Source organism: Ammodytes marinus (genome assembly GCF_949987685.1).
Source record: "Ammodytes marinus genome assembly, chromosome: 1".
Lineage (NCBI taxonomy): Eukaryota > Metazoa > Chordata > Actinopteri > Uranoscopiformes > Ammodytidae > Ammodytes > Ammodytes marinus.
The window spans coordinates 2769739-2789067 of record NC_137230.1 but is presented as its reverse complement, the minus strand read 5'-3'; the positions used below and the strand labels follow the sequence as shown (position 1 = coordinate 2789067).

The window sequence follows — 19329 nt, the reverse complement described above, 5'->3', positions numbered from 1 at the left end:
CAAGTCAGATGACCGTCCACAAGCCTGTGGACCACGACTTGTATCCCACTCCAGACTGGAATCGGCAGTCTCTAGGAAACACCAGAGTGGAAACACCAGGAACTGGAGACCTGACAACAATGGAAGAGGAGTATATCGCCCTAGCTGAAAGGGTGTGAACGTTCTACCAAGTCACTCATCTGAAAAAATAGAAGAGGAAAAAAGAAGGCAGTAAGAGACAACGGCCCCAAACAACACCAGTCAAAAAGAAACCCCCAAAAAAAGAGACAACGGCCCCAAACAACACCTGTCAAAAAGCAAGAAGAAAAGGCCAACCGGTCAACAGAGACTCAGAAATGCCAAGAGCAGTGATTGGATCCAGAGGAGGAAGGCAGAAAACGGTGGTATGTCTAGAAAGTTGGATCAGTGACTGCAGGAGCCGCACGTGAGTAGATTGGCCAAATAAGTGGCTGGAGTCTGACTAAGAACAAAGGAAAATGGGACTGTTAAAATTGGACTGAGGGGGGGAGAAAGAGGAGGAGGGGAATGTCTGTAAAACATCAGTATTGCACAGTATTTGACATCAGAAGATTGTGTAAGCTCTGCTAAAAAAAAAAAAAAAAAAAGATTGAGTGGAAAAGTTAATACTTGGAGAACAAGAGATATTGTGTGTTTTTGCCGGCATTTGAATAAGCAGGGAAGTGTGGCTTATAATTATAGAAGTGGGGGCTACACCATATTACTGTAACCTGACCACTAGGATGTAGAATTTGCATAATTGCTAAAGTTAAAGCCGGATTCATTTTATGCTTAAAGTGTGTGAGTTGATAATGTGTTGTGATAGACAGAGAGGCCAAAGACGCTAAAACAACATTGGTTATTGCCTCAAGATCCGGTTTAAAATCTGAAAAGAACCAGTATGTCTGTCATAGCAGCATAATCATTATATAATCACAGTGTGTATTACCAGGGCTGCTACTAATAGCGCTGGTAAGATGTGTTTCCAGTATAATCCTTTGCAGTGAGATAAACCAAAAAAATTGTTTAAAAAATTTAATGGTTAAAGATTTTAACTTGAAATGTTTGGCTCACATAACATCGTTTGTTTGCAGGAGTAGGTACTCCTGAGAGGAGGAATATGTAGGATAAAAGTTCTATGGGAGAGAAGGGGTGATATGGAAAGCAGATAAACATGTCATGTTTGTGTAGGCAAAGTTGTGAAACCGTGGGTAGAATGATGGGCCTATTCTGGGAGAATAGCCAGGAAACAGTCAAACTGTCCCGGGCAGAAGGCCACACAGCTGATAAGAACGACAGCTGCACGGTATCAGAGGCACAAGCCTTAAGTTAGTGTTTCCCTGTTAGGGGGTGCCTTTTACCCCCGCACGGCTTGGAGGAAACGTCTCCTCCTCTTGACTGCATGTATCCATCCCTGCTAGGCTGATGTGAGTAAAAACGCTGTTTGTATAACGAAGTAATAAACTGACCATTCTAGACCAAACACCGTATTCTCATAATTCATTTACCCACGACACAAGATCAAGGCGCAATGTTATGATGAAATAAAAGAGTAAAAGTACAATGAACAATGGAATAAAGATCTCCAATTCAAAGAAGCCAATATAAAATGGAAGAAATGCTTGTATTTTACAAATAAAATTACTACTAATGAAAATCTCAGGTTAATACAATATAAACTAATGACAAGAATATATTATACTAGAGATAAATTACATAAGTTTTATGCTGACTCCTCTGACCAGTGTGTGAAGTGTGGCTCTCAAGACTCCCTCATACACGCCTTTTGGCATTGTATGAAAGTGAACAAAGGATGGAATGAAATCCAAGAATGGATATCAACCATTTGTAAAACAAAAATGCAGTTCTCAGCTCAGCTGTGCATTTTTCAGAACCCTGAGGGTGTAAGGTACCCTACGGGATGGCAAATTATGTTTTCTTCCCTTGTTTACAAGAAACTAATTTTAAAATACTGGAAAGATGCAGAGGCTCCTACATTAAAGAACTGGAAAGAACTTATGAAATATTATCTGACCATAGAAAATACATTATCCGAAGACAACAACAAAACAAATCAATTTAATGAAGTATGGAAACACATCTATGAGGCACTATGAGAAATAAAGCTTGTAGCATTGCTGAGAAGGGAGGGGGGAACTGCGGTGGAGATCACAGGACATGGATTTTTCTTTTTGTGTGTCTTTAAATGTTACGCGTGTGTGTGTGTGTGTGTGTGTGTGTGTGTGTGTGTGTGTGTGTGTGTGTGTGTGTGTGTGTGTGTGTGTGTGTGTGTGTGTGTGTGTGTGTGTGTGTGTGTGTGTGTGTGTGTGAAAATGTTCTTCTAATAATCCTGTGTCATTGTTTGGATCGGTTTAGTGGGACCCACCCAGACTGTCATATCAGAGTCACCATTCAAGTGCTTGACAATTAACAACAACAATTGGTTGATGTAAAATATGTTTCAGTGAATGGATGTATGTTAATTGCAATAATTTTAATTTAAAGAAACATGTAATGGCAATGGAATTCCCTTTTTAGGAGTCTCACACTGACAGGTACACACTTAAATACAGCTTAATTTGTTTTTGTGCATTTTCTCTCTACTGTAAGTGTGTGTGTGTGTGTGTGTGTGTGTGTGTGTGATCATGCAATAATGAACAACATACACATTTGTCCTTTTTTTTCTGTCCTTTCTTAGTTTGTATGTATTGTCTGGTGTTGTTTGTTTGTTTGATTATTGTTACAAAAAAAAAAAGCAAAATAAAAAGAATTATACAAAAAAAAAAAAGAAATAAAAGAGTAAAAGTATGTCCCAGTAGTATGCCTACTGCATCCTAACTAGGTTATTTTTATCGTTGGATGTAGTATGTAGAATAGAAAAAAGAAAGAGTATGAGATTTGGAACGCAGGGTGTATTCTCTGCCAAATGATCTTGATGCCCCTGTATTGATTAATGATAAAATAGTTGACAGTGAGCAGTCTGCATCTAAAAAATAGAATATCATGGAAAGTCCGTTCAAAAAGTGAAACTTTCCTAGATTCACTAATCAAAGTGAAATATGTCAGGCCTTTTTTTGGATGATTGGTTGATCATGGAATAAAAAATCCAGTATCTTAAAATATTAGAATATTACATAAAACCAATCAAAAAGAGGATTTATAATACAGAAATGTCGACCTTCTGGAAAGTTTGTTTATTCTAGATAAATTTCAATTCATGTGTAATGAATCTAGAATATATTTAAGTTTCACTTTTTGAATTAAATTACAGAAAAAAGGAACTTTTCATTGATATTCAATTTTGTTTTAGATGCACCTGTATATGGTTATAAGTAGCCTACAAAGTGGATTTATTTGACCCACATTTGCAACATCATCTGCCATCGATAATCAATTGTATAAATATAGCCTGCAATATTAACAGACTATCACATAAATAATTATAATTTATATAATTTCATCGTAATCTAATTATAATTAAGTTAATTATAAATGGTTCAGGTTAAATAAATAAAAAAGTAGAACTATTTAACTAAATGAAAATGTAGTCCTTTATGTGGTACTTTAAAACAGGCTAATGAAAATAAAGCAGTACACAGAAGATCATGGAATAACTGTTAAACACCTTAATTTCAGATCGGAGTGACAGCTGACTGAGCCAATCAGGCAACAGAATAAGTTTACCAGGCTAAACGTAAAGGATAAATCTCCATGGTTACTTATGTCCCTCCGCTTTTATGCAACCGGATCATGGCTAACGCAAGCCAGGATAACCGAAATATCCTAGGTTAATCCCTTATCTTCCTTGAGATGGACACCAACAGGAAAGAGAACGCGTGGAAGGCCAAAAACCACTTGGAGGAGAACGATTACAGCTGAGCTGGCTGAAATGAACCTTACCTGGGGCGAGGCACAACATGTTGCCAAAGACAGAAACAAATGGAGACACATTGTATCGGCCTTATTTCCCATGGGGGAAGAAGAGGCATAAGTAAGTAAGTAAGTAATCCCTTATCTTAGTTTTATGCAACAGGTCCCTGGCCTTAGTGCCGCCCAAGACGATTGTGATTGGTTTAAAGAAATGAAAACAGGCCAGCCCAGGTTTCCCCCCTATACACTCTATAACGATATAGCTTGGTTCCAGACCATACTAGCTGTAGTTTGGTCTGGCTGTGCTACACTACATCAGTTAATGTTAAAGTTTTTATTGGTCACATGTTTGCAAAAAACAACATTTTACATACAGTGAAATAGAAACAAAAAACAGCAAGCAGCAGGTCTGTACAGGGATCCTTTCAATGATCAGAATTCTGCCATATGTTTCCATACATTCAAAGATGCTGTTGGATGTCAAATGAGGCTTACCCTCCGTTCAGACAGCGTCGTAGGGAGTAGGAGGCTCCTCCCCCACAGGTTCTAGAGCAGTCGCTCCATTGGCCCCAGGCGTCCCAACCCATGTCCATCTCTTCATCTGAGCGGGCCATTCTGGACGCCTACAGCAGGACCAACACAAAGTCACTTACTTCAATCAGGTTACGTATTCGCTCCACAAGTCAAAACATTTGTGAAACCGAATTAAAATATCATCTAAGTACTTTGAATTTGAGCCATCACATACGACTTTAACATTCATGTGAATTGCACAAAGCATATTTTATCAATGTGCAACAGTGTACTCAAAAATAAGCACTGTCAAGTGTTCTCCTACCTGAAGAATGTTGTTGTTACATTTCTTATCAGAAGGTAGGCTGTATTTTTGAGGTAGACATTGTGTAACCTCGAGCTCATTGCACTCTTTTTGATTTGAAATAAATCTAAAAGTTATAAAGTTCATAAAGTACCTTTCTTTGCATTCATTTGATTCCCAATCTCACTGGTAAGAATGGATTTACATTGGTAATATGGACTGTAAAACTGTGAGAAAATGCAAACTATTATCATTTTAAACATGACATACAAATCTTTTAACTTTGGAAATTCTGCGATTAATTTATACCATTTGTATCACTATAGAGGCCAAGCCCACACTTTAAGCCACGATATACAGTATGCTGTACAGTGGATTTAATTATTGACGCAGTTTCTGATCCTATGATGATGGGAGTCCGAGTCTTTCTTGCAGTTCAAAACAATTGTTTTCTATCAGGTTTCAATGTATGAACACATACCCTCAGTGCAGGAGTATAGATAGACACACTGACAAAAATGTTGTCAGTGCTCAATGGAACTTAGAAATATGATAATAATGAATACAAAGGTTTTTTTCTCATTGGTGAGTTAAGTAAGGGTTGAGCACTATCGTTATCAATAGAATGTGTGGGTAAACATTCAAATGTAAAAACAAAAGACTAAACTTTGAAATGAGAATTCCCACAGTGTTGTCCCGTTGGGAGAGTCCAGCAGTTAGCAGGTCTCCCTCTGCTTACAGAATGACTAAAGAGAAGCCGCACTAAACAGTAGCATGACCTCACAGCAATGTGGTACTCATCTGTTTTAGACAAGTAGCCCCACTGACATGCAACAGCTTGCATATACCTCACCCCCTGACCTTTCTCCTTATCTTTTGTGTTCAAAGCACAGATAAAAGAGACAGAGAGACATGGATAGAAAGATGGAAAGAGAGAGAGAGCGAGAGAGAGAGAGAGAGAGAGAGACAAAGAGAGAGACAGAGGCTTTTCCTGGCGTCCTGTCACTAAAATAGGAAAATTGGCTTCCACTGGGTCAGTGATGTCAAGGTCAAGGTCACTTTTATTTATATAGCACCTTATAAGAACCTAAATTCACCAAAGTGCTTTACATAAAATACAGAAATTAGAATACAACAGCACACATTAAAAAACACTTACAGCAATGACACAAAACAATTCATTAAAACGTAAAAGCCTGTGAAAAAAGGTGAGTTTTAAGAGTGGACTTGAAGGTTTCCAGAGACTCAGATGAGCGAATATGGTGTGGTAAGCTGTTCCAAAGTTTCGGGGCAACCACGGAGAATGCACGATCGCCTTTAGTTTTAAGTTTGGCACATCCAGAGATAAGCTGTTTGCAGACCTCAGAGCTCTGCTTGGTCTATGGACCTGTATGAGTTCCGCCAAGTACACGGGGGCCATACCATTTAAAACTTTAAAAACAAACATCAGGATCTTAAAATCTATTCTGAAGCGGACCGGAAGCCAGTGCAGGGAGGCCAGAACAGGGGTTATGTGCTCCCGATTCTTTGTGCCTGTCAGAAGACGAGCAGCTGAGTTCTGTACAAGCTGCAGGCGACGCAGCGAGCGCTGGTCTAAACCTACATACAGTGAATTGCAATAATCCAGTCTTGAGAAAATTAAGGCATGAATAACCTTCTCCAGGTCACTGGGAGAGAGGTAAGGTTTTACCTTGGCCAGAAGTCTCAGCTGGAAGAAGGCAACTTTGACTACAGAGCCAATTTGCTTTTCAAATTTAAAATCTCTGTCAAACATGACACCAAGGCTCTTAATGACAGAGCAGTTTTTTAAACCCAGGGATGGGGGTAGAGCAGCAATACAGTCGGCATAACATTCTACACGCCCAAACACTATACCTTCTGTCTTACTGTCATTAAGACTCAGGAAACTAAGACTCATCCAAGTCTTAATTTCATTTAGACAAGCAAGAACATTTTTTGCAGAGTCTTTACAGTTCATTTTCAAAGGGAGATAAATCTGAACATCATCAGCATAGCAATGAAAAGACACATTATGTTTGCGGAGAATGGATCCAAAGGGCAACATGTACAGAGAAAACAATAAAAGACCTAAAACAGACCCTTGGGGTACCCCACAAGTAAAAGGGGTCGCACTAGAAGAAAAAAGTCCTAAATTAACTGAGAAAGTCCTATCAGTCAAGTAGGACTGGAGCAGCTTGAGGGCAGCGCCCTTGATACCAACATACTGCTCTAGGCGTGACAGCAGGGTCCTGTGATCGACTGTCGAAAGCAGCTGTTAAATCTAATGTCACCATGATAGCAGCACACCCAGAATCAAATGTCATTGCAGACCCCGTGGCGCTGCAGAGAAAAATAAATCTCAAACTGCGGCCGCGTGTCAGAGGAATATTTTAAACACAATGAAGAATTTATGAAAAAATAAAGGGCCGTTTCACTCCTAATTTTAGGACTCCTAATTTTTTAAGATAAGTGTAATTCACAAAGGATTTTAGCGCTAAAACTAGCTCCTAAATCTATGAAAAGCTAGGAGTCCTCGAGACTCCTAAGTCACTAAGAGTAAATCACAGACAACCATTTGATGGTGTTTTGGAGAGATTTAATGCTAGTGAGCTTTACAAAAGGTACCTTTTAATAGTAAGGGTTTAGTGATCTTAGTAAAGCTACGTTTAGAAAGTAAACACATTTACAGTATCTCACAAAAGTGAGTACACCCCTCACATTTCTTCACATTTTTCTTTATATCTTTCCATGGGACAACACTGAAGAAATGACACTTTGATACAATGTAAAGTAGTCAGTGTACAGCTTGTATAACAGTGTAAATTTACTGTTCCCTCAAAATAACTCGACACGCAGCCATTAATGTCTAAACTGCTGGCAACAAAAGTGAGTACACCCCTTAGAAAAAATTTACAAATTGGGCCCAAAGTGTAAATATTTTGTGTGGCCACCATTATTTTCCAGCACTGCCTTAACCCTCTTGGGCATGTAGTTCACTAGAGCTTCACAGGTTGCAACTGGAACCCTCTTCCACCCATTTATGACAGCATCACAGAGCTGGTGGATATTAAAGACCTTGCGCTCCTCCACCTTCTGTTTGAGGATGCCCCAAAGATGCTCAATAGGGGTTAGGTCTGGAGACATGCTTGGCCAAGCCATAACCTTTACCCTCAGCTTTTTTAGCAAGCCACTGGTCGTCTTGGAGGTGTGTTTGGGGTCGTTATCATGTTGCAATACCACCCTGCGGCCCAGTTTACGAAGGTTGAGTGCACGTGGTCAGCGTCGTACACAGAGGTTGGCTTTGGAAAATAGACGTATGAGTGCTGCCAGCATTGCTGAAGGGCTTGAAGGGGTGGGGGGTCAACCTGTCAGTGCTCAGACCATACGCCGCACTCTGCATCATACTGGTCTGCATGGCTGTCATCCCAGAAGGAAGCCTATTCTAAAGATGATGCACAAGAAACCCCACAAAAAGTTTGCTGAAGACAAACAGACTACGGACATGGATTACTGCAACCATGTCCTGTGGTCTGATGAGACCAAGATACATTTATTTGGTTCAGATGGTGTTAAGAGTGTGGAGCGGCAACCAGGTGAGGAGTACAAAGACAAGTGTGTCTTGCCTAGAGTCAAGCATGGTGGTTGGAGTGTCATGGTCTGGGGCTGCATGAGTGCTGCCAGCACTGGGGATCTACAGTTCATTGAATTCTAACATGTACTGTGACATACTGAAGCAGAGCATGATCCCCTCCCTTCATAAACTGGGCCGCAGGGCAGTACTGCAACATGATAACGACCCCAAACACCCCTCCGAACAACCACTGGCTTGCTAAAGAAGCTGAGGGTAAAGGTTATGGACTGGCCAAGCATGTCACCAGTCTTAAACCCTATTGAGCATCTTTGGGGCATCCTCAAACGGGAGATGGAGGAGCGCAAGGACTCTAATATCCACCAGCTCCTTGATGTCGTCATGAATGGGTAGAAGAGGGTTCCAGTTGCAACCTGGGAAGCTCTACTGAACTACATGCCCAAGAGGGTTAAGGCAGCGCTAGAAAATAATGATGGCAAAACAAAAAATTTACACTTTGGGCCCAATTTGGACATTTTTTCTTAGGGGTGTACTCACTTTTGTTGCCAACAGTTTAGACATTAATGGCTGTGTGTCGAGTTATTTTGAGGGGACAGTAAATTTACACTGTTATACAAGCTGTACACTGACTACTTTACATTGTATCAAAGTGTCATTTATTCAGTGTTGTCGCATGGAAAGATATAATGAAATATTTGAAGAAATGTTAGGGGTGTACTCACTTTTGTGAGATACTGTATATTTATTATATTTATATAAAAAAATATTTATTAAGTTCCTTTTCCTCCAGTTGCTTTGGGTTTACGATGCACTGAAAGTTACTGTTGGTGTCACGTTTGGGTTTAATTTCCTACTAGAGTAGGCCTATATGTGGCGCGTCAATCTCCTCCGTTCCACAGATCCGCTACTGTATAGTTGCGCGTCTCGCCTTTTTCCTTCTGCATGCACTTTACGAGTTTGTTGCTGTCTGACTATTGCTGCATAGTCCGCCGTTGAGAGAAATACAGTGAGAGTGCATGGCGTGCAGCTCTTCAATGAGGATATTTTTTTCCGATTCAAATCAGTGTAAAATTTAAAATTAATAGACCTATGTAGGTTAATTGTGAACGAATGTGTGGGAAACCCTGCAGTATCTTGGTTTCATGTTAAATCAGTGTCACTTGTCATTAATTGTATATGAAAACTCTTTACTTTAATACAACGACACAACATGGATATCTCCCACAGTGTTTCTATCATAAATTCACTCTTAGCTCTCATTCCCTCTCAGCCAATCACTGTGGGCATAGAAGGTATGAACATGACGTCATCCATAGCAACAGGGTCAACCCCGCCCTCTAGTCTTAGCTTAGGAGTCCCTCCCATTCCTTAGTAAAAGTTGGTCTTATCAGCTTTGTGAATAGGTTTTAAGAAATTACTCCTTACTAAGAACTTTTAGTGCTCCTTAGGAGTACTCTTAGTGCTAAGATAAAATGTTTTGTGAATACGGCCCCTGATGTGCTTTTTACAGCTGTGCTCTTCAATCCGTGCACAAACAAAGGGATATTCAAAATGCATTTCAGCATATTTCTACAAATCAGGGGCCGTATTCACAAAACATTTTAAGGCTAAGAGTAGGTCCTAACGTGCTGATTTAGGAGTAACTCTCAAAAATAACGGGCGTTTCACTCCTAATTTTAGGACTCCTAACTTTTTAAGATAAGTGTAACTCACAAAGCATTTTAGCGCTAAAACTAGCTCCTAAATCTATCTCTTAGTGACTCTCTCGAGGACTCCTAAGTCACTAAGAGTAAATCACAGACAACCATTTGATGGTGTTTTGGAGAGATTTAATGCTAGTGAGCTTTATAAAAGGTACCTTTAATAGCTGTAAGGGTTTAATGATCTTACTAAAGCTATATTTAGAAAGTATAGACACATTTATATGTATTATATTTATATAAAAAATATGTATGAAGTTCCTTTTCCTGCAGTTGCTTTGTGTTTACGATGCACTGAAAGTTACTGTTGGTGTCACGTTTGGGTTTAATTTCCTACTAGAGTAGGGCTATATGTGGCGCTTCAATCTCCTCCGTTCCACAGATCCGCTACTGTATAGTTGCGCGTCTCGCCTTTTTCTTTCCGCATGCACTTTACGAGAGAGTTGTTTCTAAATTGTGAATTTCCTGGTTTGCCGCTGTCTGACTATTGCTGCATAGTCCGCCGTTGAGAGAAATACAGTGAGAGTGCATGGCGTGCAGCTGTTCAATGAGGATATTTTTTCCGATTCAAATCATTGTAAAATTTAAAATGAATAGACCTATGTGGCGCTATTGTAGGTTAATTGTGAACGAATGTGTGGGAAACCCAGCAGTATCTTGGTTTCATGTTAAATCAGTGTCACTTGTCATTAATTGTATATAAAAACTCTTTACTTTAATACAGTGACACGATATGGATATCTCCCACAGTGTTTCTATCATAAATTCACTCTTAAAGATCTCCTATTATACTACTTTTCTGGTGGTCATGATCTGGTATAGTAAACCCTTGAAATGTTTGGTAGAGATATATGTGTGAATTGTGGCTGCTTGTTGAAGGTGAGAGTCGGTGCTGTATGTCACAAAGAAGAATTTAAAGCATTGAAATCATACCTATTTCATACCCTGTGTTTTTTACTGCAACAAGCTACTTTATAACAAACAATGTCATTGTATAAACCTGTGGTCGGTGTGTAACGGCCAAGCCCCGACCACAGCGAATTCCACCAGCACCAGCATCCAGTTTGCAGAGTGGCCACTAGGGGCAGGTTTCATAATAGAGCAATTCTCATTGATCCCAATGTTAAATAGGTCGTTTTCACAGCATTATTAAACCTATTTAAGGCCTTAAGGCTTTTATTGTGTCACACAAAGCTAAATAATTGCATAATAAGTGCGTGCATGCATACATAAAATAAAAAATACGCTGATGAAGTGCAATTGTTCTTTGGAGCAGTGCTTCCATTTGCTATGAGCCACATCATTATACCAATCAAATTCCATTATATTTAATAAATGACATTAAAGATCTCCTATTATACTACTTTCTGGTCTTAATTTCTTGTTAATAACTGCTATAGAGCAACCTGACACGAATCACATCACAAAAAACCATGTAGATTTTCGGGACACTCTTCCTCTCACCCTAGCACGCACAGCAGTAACTCTCCACACTCTGCTTTGTGCTTCTCCTCCCCCTCCCCCCTCCTGCAAACCCCACTCCGTTGTGATTGGTTACCTTCCTTCCGGAACAATTTCAGCAGCGCGCGGGCAGATTTGAGAGCAGGGAGGTGGGGGCATGGCCGGAGCTTGCCTGAGCAGCACGTTACCATACATGGAAAAATCCGGAATCGTGACGACACAATGGCAGGAAATTTGAACCGATTTGAACACGTGATTTCTCGACCGGCTGCCCTAGTGTTTAGCGCTCTGCACAGCCACCCCAGACGGTCAGCAGGGAATACGTCTAAATGCATGTACGTAATTATTTGATACGCTAGTATGGTTAAACATGACTATAAATTATTATAACAACGTTTATAGGTCATAAAAGTCGAAAGTATAATAGGTCCACTTTAAGGCCAGGACACACCGGTCTGACTACCGAAAATGTAGTCTGCCGATTCAGGCAGCTCCAGTTTGCCCGTCGCGGCCCAAAAATGCCATGAACACACCGAGCCGACTACTGACTTTCCGTACGCTCCTGCGCGGGACGTAATGTCTCCATAACAGCAGGCAGCGCTAATCTGTATTGTGGCCCAAAAAGAATACGGAAGCCGGAAATGATGGGACAGCTCTCTAGACCATAAACATAGATATAAATACGTATTATATATCTATGGACCATAAACATTTTTAGCAGAGAGTGTCGAGCATGGTGTCGAGCAGTCAAGAAGGGTTGATGCATGTGAGTACTTGCTGAATGTAACGAACAAACACATTAAAACAATGGCTAGCGATGCGATACTGTTGTCAGCTGTTTGTGCTACCCGCCTCACTTCCGGGCTTCACTGATTCGCTGGCCCTTCACCAATCAAATTGCTCCGACTGAAAGACTGCCCGATGCCGGAAAAGAAGCCCGACGACATCTACGACGGCCGACTTCACCAAACACACCAAACAGATTCGTGTCCCCGCCCCCTCCAGGCTCTCCGATGGCCGATTATCAGGCCGGTGTGTCCTGGCCTTTAGGGACTCATTCCCTCTCAGCCAATCACTGTGGGCATAGAAGGTATGAACATGACGTCATCCATAGCAACAGGGTCAACCCCGCCCTCTAGTCTTAGTTTAGGAGTCCCTCCCATTCCTTAGTAAAAGTTGGTCTTGTGTTTTAAGAAATTACTCCTTACTAAGAACTTTTAGTGCTCCTTAGGAGTACTCTTAGCGCTAAGATAAAAAAAATGTGTGAATACGGCCCCAGAAAGCTGACTTTCCCTTTAGAAGAGGTTGCACAAGGCCCTCCATCTACAAAAGGCCTTTCTTGCCGTGTCTGTGAAAAACTAAGAGCACAGGAACAAAACCCTAATTCATTTGACAATGTAATGTATGCCTGCTCAACCACAATGAACATTTCTGACATGCCTCGGCAGGTTTGATTCACCGTCCTGCCTCCCAGATCACTGGCTGACCCTGGAACTGGCAGAAGAAACACTTGTTACGTTTTCTCTACAAAAGACTGGATCAACCTGTATGTATTTTGACTGTTTCACTTCAGTAGACTTCACTTTTCTTTCACTTTTCTCTCCAAAAATACAGGGCCTCGCAGCTAGAGAGGAGAGTCAGACACGTTAGCACTGGGTTAATAGGATCAAACCACCTTTTGTTATTGGGCTAACAGTCATCACAGACCTCTGACAGTAATAATATGGGTATGAGGATAATCTATCCAGCCCAGGCTTTTCTGGCCTGGACTGGCCTGCCAAGCACCTATTGTGTGTGAGCTCTGCATAGTTCAGTATCAGCAATCTGTGTCTACTGGCAACCCAGTTGACCTGTTGGACATGTACAGTATGTTTCTCAGTTCAGCATGAAGAGAGGTCATGCTGTTGTACTGTTAAAGATTGTCTTACCATTTGAATATTTTGTAGAGAACTTGAGAATGAAATGTGTAATTTCATTGACAATTAACAAATGGCTTTTTTAGGACGATCTGATGAAGTGTCTGGTGATTTAAACTATTGTATTGTGAGGAGGGAGAACATTTATATTTTTCATGGATTCCTCCTGATAATAGGAAGTGAATGAAAACCCCTTACTACCTCTTAATGCCCTTTTCTGCAATATTTCTAGTTTCTTATGCCTGGTCATAACTGCGTCAAAGACAACGATTTGCGGTAAATAAATGTGCACGTGTCTCAAAGCGTTTCTCAATCATCAGCTGCTCTGTGTGTGTGTGTGTGTGTGTGTCTCTGTCTGTCTGTCCGCGGCTCTGCACGCGTGACTACGGCATGCAGGCGGCAGAGTAAACAAGCAGAAGCAAGCCGACATAAACGCAGCGCTGTTCTATGGGGATATTTAGGATTCAGATACAGGAAAGTTTAAGACTACATCACCATGGCAACACAAACTATCGGTATTAAACAGCAGAGACAGCACAGAGAAAAGTCTAATGAATGCATGAGAGTGATGGCCCAGGCACGTTTCAGTAAGTTTACAGAAGTGCCACACTGTTACTGTCTTTGACCATTGGAGAAGTGTATTAGTCATTTTAAGGGGGAAACACATTGTATTTATTATTTCAACTATTAAGTTATTTTTAAAACAGAATTCTAGGGTAAGCCTACAAGATTTATTTTCAGAATTTTCAACGCTGCTTTATTTTTATGTTTTAAATCGGGAAATACATGTTCCAAAACGACCAATAACCTCTGTATTTAAAAATAAATCAAGTAAGTAGGCTTATAATAGCCATTATTGAATTATAGGCTATCGCATCATAGTAGGCCTATTGTCCTATACCCCCATCCAAAAAGGAACTTTAAAAAGTAGAATTTGCACTTTGATGTGCATACACATGTTAAGTGTATGGTCCATTATTTGTATTTAGTGTGTCTGCATATTATTGCACCAAAACAGTAGAAGTTGCACTTTTCTTTCATTGTATTTTGTACTGTCTGCATGTTTGCACACAATTTGTACCTGCACATAGCAAACACAATTGCACAACTGTAAGGTGTCAGTGTCTGTTGTAATTTTATATTCAAATAAACATTTGTTTATTTCTTAAGTGAGTATTGGCATCTTTGAGCAAGTGCAAATCCTATTAAGTTGCTTCATACTTGATCTCCTTCATAGTTTCAGATCTGGTAAACATACTTGTATCACTTTGTTTGTTTGGTGTAGGAGCTCCTAGAGCGTGGACATAGCCAGCAGCATTCACTTCAGTTTGTGTACTGAATATTGCAGTCTTTCTGATTGGATTAGAAAAGTACAACCTTTATATAGGATAATATCTCCTGACTTTGAAGGCTGCTTAAATGTATCTTAACTGGCCAACTTCAACTGTAGTTGAGTGTATTCTGTTCGGATATAATCCAGGTCCATATTGTTAGAGCAAAACTACCCTAAATAGCATGTAAGGAAACTTATCCGCATTCTCAAGTGATGTTGATTGGCAACATTTCATGACAGTTAATTCTGTGCTGATCAAAATGTGGAGGCCAGGGGGACAAAGACATTTTCAAGACAGTCTCTGTTGAAGACTACTAGTATATGTTATTAATGACCGTTCCATTTAACTTTCAACCAAACGAAAGGTCCTGTATTCTGGATGTATTTTGGTTGCATTCTCCTACAGCTATTTATGTATAGTAGGGGTTGATTGATTGATTGAAATTTTTATTTCGAACATGTAAAATAAAAACAGAAATTGTCATACAGAAAATAATGATGTTACACAAAATAGAAAGCATAATTAGATACATGAATGACAATCACTTGCTGATTGTAATAACGTGTTTGAAGAAATTCGAAAAAGGGTTGCCGCACCAGTCAGTGTTACTCGGTGGGGAGGCTCACATCGATTACATCACTTGCCCACAGGCACACCGAGTAGCCTAGACATATGCCTTTTTCATTTGTTTTAGTGGACATGAAAGCCATTTGGTTAATTTTTGCGTGAAAGACGTAGGGCGCCCGTTCATTACATAAAAAACAAGTTAGGCCTACGAGGCTACTAGTTATCAATTCTTAGTTATAAGTCTACTTAGAATTCATTAAACTGAAAGTGTCTGCTTCGCTCCGCCGAGTGCAGAGCCGCGTCAGAGCAGTGGAGTCTCCCGTAACGAGAGACACGCCTTAAAGTGCGCAACAACGGTAGCCTAGGCTAAATGACAAACAGAAAGCGTTTGTTTTGTTCAAAAAGAAATTGGAGGATCTAACGCCTAAGATCAAAGTAAGCGCCCTACAGAGCCGACACGTGTCTTCTCTTGAAATGTGCGGGCAAGCCTAATCTTTTTATTTTATTTAAAAATTTTTAAGAGCCTCACTGGTTGGTGTTACCGGTTACACTGGCGTCGTCACACTTGTATTACTCGGTAGGAAAAATGTCCACACCGAGGCCTCCCTAATGTATGGTTTGAAAATGAACTGGCAAGTCTATCAAAGTGCGTCATCAGAAGTCCAGTACGAATGGAGAAAAAGCTTTGGAAAACCTATTTCCCCCACATATTTTCCTTCCTTTTTTGCAGTGAAAATATAAAACAAAAAAATCTACTGCACTGTTTTGACCCATAACGTCTGTCTCCCTCATAAGACTGGCAGGTTTGACTCATTATAAACCATTAAGCTCATTCCCTGGCTGATTGCAGCGGAGCCCTCGCACTGGGATACTTGGCCTCATAATGCCACTGACAACTGCAAAAACTCACTGTACGCGCCCTGATCAGCCACACAACACATTGCGCCCTTCATACAAAAACCTCAGCTGTGTGTCGTGCTTGTAAGTGCTCCGTTTACTGAGTAGGGCCTATATGGTGGAGAATGACCTTTACCAGACTTCATTTGAGATTTGCCAATGACGTCATGTACAGCAACAGGACAGATATTTACAAATACAATTCAAAAGCTAGCATCTTTGATGCACTGTTAAAAGGCTAAAAGCAGTCTGGGGCTGCTGTATATTCTTAGGTTTTCTCCGACCAGATTTTTGCCGGTCCAATCAGCAAACAGAGGCCGATGCATGACATACGTCAAGACCAAACTTTATACGATTGGTTGGCAGATCCAGAGTGGCACTGGGGAGATCTAATAGTTTTAAACTTCAATAGACACCCGCCTTCAAGTGAGTTAATGTTTGTCAATTGAGCGATTCCAGACCTTCTGTACAAATGAAATGAAGTGCAATGTTCTGGTAGGACCAGGCTACACATTTACCTCAGTATGACAAAGACGTTTATTGCATTTAATCTTTCTACCAAATAATTACACAGTTAAAGCGGCTACGAGTAACATTTAAATATCTTTTAAACATCCTCATGTTTCCTCTGATAATCATAAATTACCTTTAACAGCAAACGAGACCATCAGTGCAAAGAAAGACGTTTTTAAATAGTTTTTATTACTGCTTTTGGTCTGGTCGCACACCCAGTCCGATTTTCGGTTCGCTCGTGCAGGCTCTATGGTCACATATCCGTATTGGTCGCAGATTTCAGTGTGGCGCAGCAATGCGATTTGAGAAGCCTATCCCTCCAGGTGAGGGAAGGGGAGCGGGAGCCTTGTTTGAGACAGTTATTTGTTGTCATAATGACTGATAACGGGGCTGAACCGTCAAAGAAAAAAAAGAGAATGCAATGAAGAAAAGCTAAAAGGGAGAGTGATACAGTATAGGCTACGGGCGGGACGAGGGCGTTGCCAAGCAACGTGTATACAATTTCACGAGAGCGAAACTAGACTGCAGTGTTTACTCCTAAATGAATGAGCGGTTGGTACTAACACAAAGTTTGCTTTGCTTCACCATCATCAGATAACCATTATCTGAAATAGTCATTATTTACATCAACAACACAAACACATTACCTCATCGTGATCCATACTAACTGCCGTCTCTCGTTCATTCGCTTTCTGTGAGGACACATAATCTTTCAGCTCCGTGAGAGAGAGTAGTTAGGTGACACTGCTGCATCAACTCATTGCAATCAGGTGTGTGTAGCACTGACTGGCATTAGTTGATGCAGTGACAAAACCACTCTCACAGAGCCGAAAAGAGTCCTCACACTTTCAACACACGGACATGCACTATATTGCGCCCTTCTCAGTTCACACTCGCACGCCTGGCACGAGCTAGAAAACAGCTTTGCGACAGCGGGCGTCGTAAAAATACTACCGCTTTTGTCCAAAGGGGACGCCAACGTGCCATGTTACTCGTAGTGGCTTTAACCACCTCATTATAAAATGCCATAGTCTAGTTATGGTTCATGCAACAGTCATAACATAATGACATGTCTTCTAAATCTCTCATTTTGGAATGAAACTGCATATTTTTCAACTTGCCAACATAATATCAATGTGTGTCCTTATCCGGCAGTCTTTCACTCCTCACTCTGATGTGTGAGAAGAATTGAACATCCATCCTCAGTCTCAGAGAATGTTTCACTACAGTAAAGTGGCTCTAATGGGTTAGATTACAATGTGCTGCATGGTCAATCTTATACATACTATAGTTGGAGCAAAGTTGCTATGTCACACACTAACTCTGCGCAAGCTTCTATCCATGAGTTCCCCAACTGAGGAAGAATAGATTTTGTTGCTGAATATATGAGTGACAAAGGCTGAGATAGAAGAATGATTGCTATTTCAGTATTTAATGAATAATTAAATAAATAACATTGACCCTGCTGAATGATGTTGTTGATGCTGAAAGCCGGCTAACTAGTCGGTGATAGGCTAATAGAAGGAGGAAATCTGCCCTGCTCTCGCAGAGCGGGAACACTCTTTACTAAGAGCCCAAACTCTCTGGCCATATCTCGGGTGAGTTTTGCCAAAATGCAAGACTCGATCCCCAGCGTGGCCTGCTGATGCTGTTGTTGTTGTTGATTTTGATGTTGTTACTGTTGATGCTGATGACGATGTTGTTGACGACACACTGCCCTTTAAATGCTGCTTTCATTGATGATGCTGCTGATGGCACATAGCACTTTATGCAGGCACTTTATTTTTAAGCACTTTATGACTCCTCAGGTTTGTGTACATACTGTTGTGTTTTGTGTCCATTGATGTCTTGTACATACTGTCGTGTTTTTAGCCACTACCTCCTTTGCTGTGAACAAATTTGCCCTCTTGGGACATTAATAAAAAACCTTGAACCTTGAACCCTCAAAGACACCGAAGTAATTTCCTGCATTAAAGAGGACCTATAATACTTTTTGACTTTTATGACCTATAAACATTGTTATAATGATTTATAGTCATGTTTAACCATACTAGCGTATCAAATAATGACGTACATGCATTTAGACGTATTCCCTGCTGACCGTCTGGGGTGGCTGTGCAGAGCACTAAACACTAGGGCAGCTGGTCGAGAAATCACGTGTTCAAATCGGTTCAGAATTTCCGGATATTCTTGTCGTCACGAAAGCGGATGTTTCCATGTGTGGTAATGCTGCTCAGGCAAGCTCCGGCAAGCTCCGGCCATGCCCCCACCTTCCTGCTCTCAAATCTCCCCTTGCGCTGCTGAATGTGTTCCGGAAGGAAGGTGACCAATCACAACGGAGTGGGGTTTGCAGGAGGGGGGGAGGGGCGGAAAAGCACAGAGCCGAGTGTAGAGAGAGACTTGTGCTGGTTCAGATGAGAGGAAGAGTTTCCCGAAAATCTACATGGTTTTTTGTGATGTGATTCGTGTCAAGTTGCTCTATAGCAATTAAGAAATTAAGACCAGAAAAGTAGTATAATAGGAGATCTTTAATGTCATTTATTAAATATAATGGAATTTGATTGGTATAATGATGTGGCTCATAGCAAATGGAAACACTGCTCCAAAGAATAATTGCACTTCATCAGCGTATTTTTTATTTTATGTATGCATGCACGCACTTATTATG

The 19329-nt window shown here is 40.6% G+C and overlaps 1 protein-coding gene across 1 annotated transcript in view; it reads right to left on the bottom strand.

The window, feature by feature from the left end:
* The window catches only part of adamtsl3 (ADAMTS-like 3), a gene marked incomplete at both ends in the record, with an annotated part of 231862 nt that overhangs the window by 158970 nt on the left and 53563 nt on the right, over positions 1 to 19329 (bottom strand). Inside the window, one exon of the mRNA XM_080045594.1 lies at positions 4363 to 4490. Coding sequence (XP_079901720.1) covers positions 4363 to 4490 — 128 coding nt within the window. The remainder of the gene's footprint in view (positions 1 to 4362; positions 4491 to 19329) is intronic.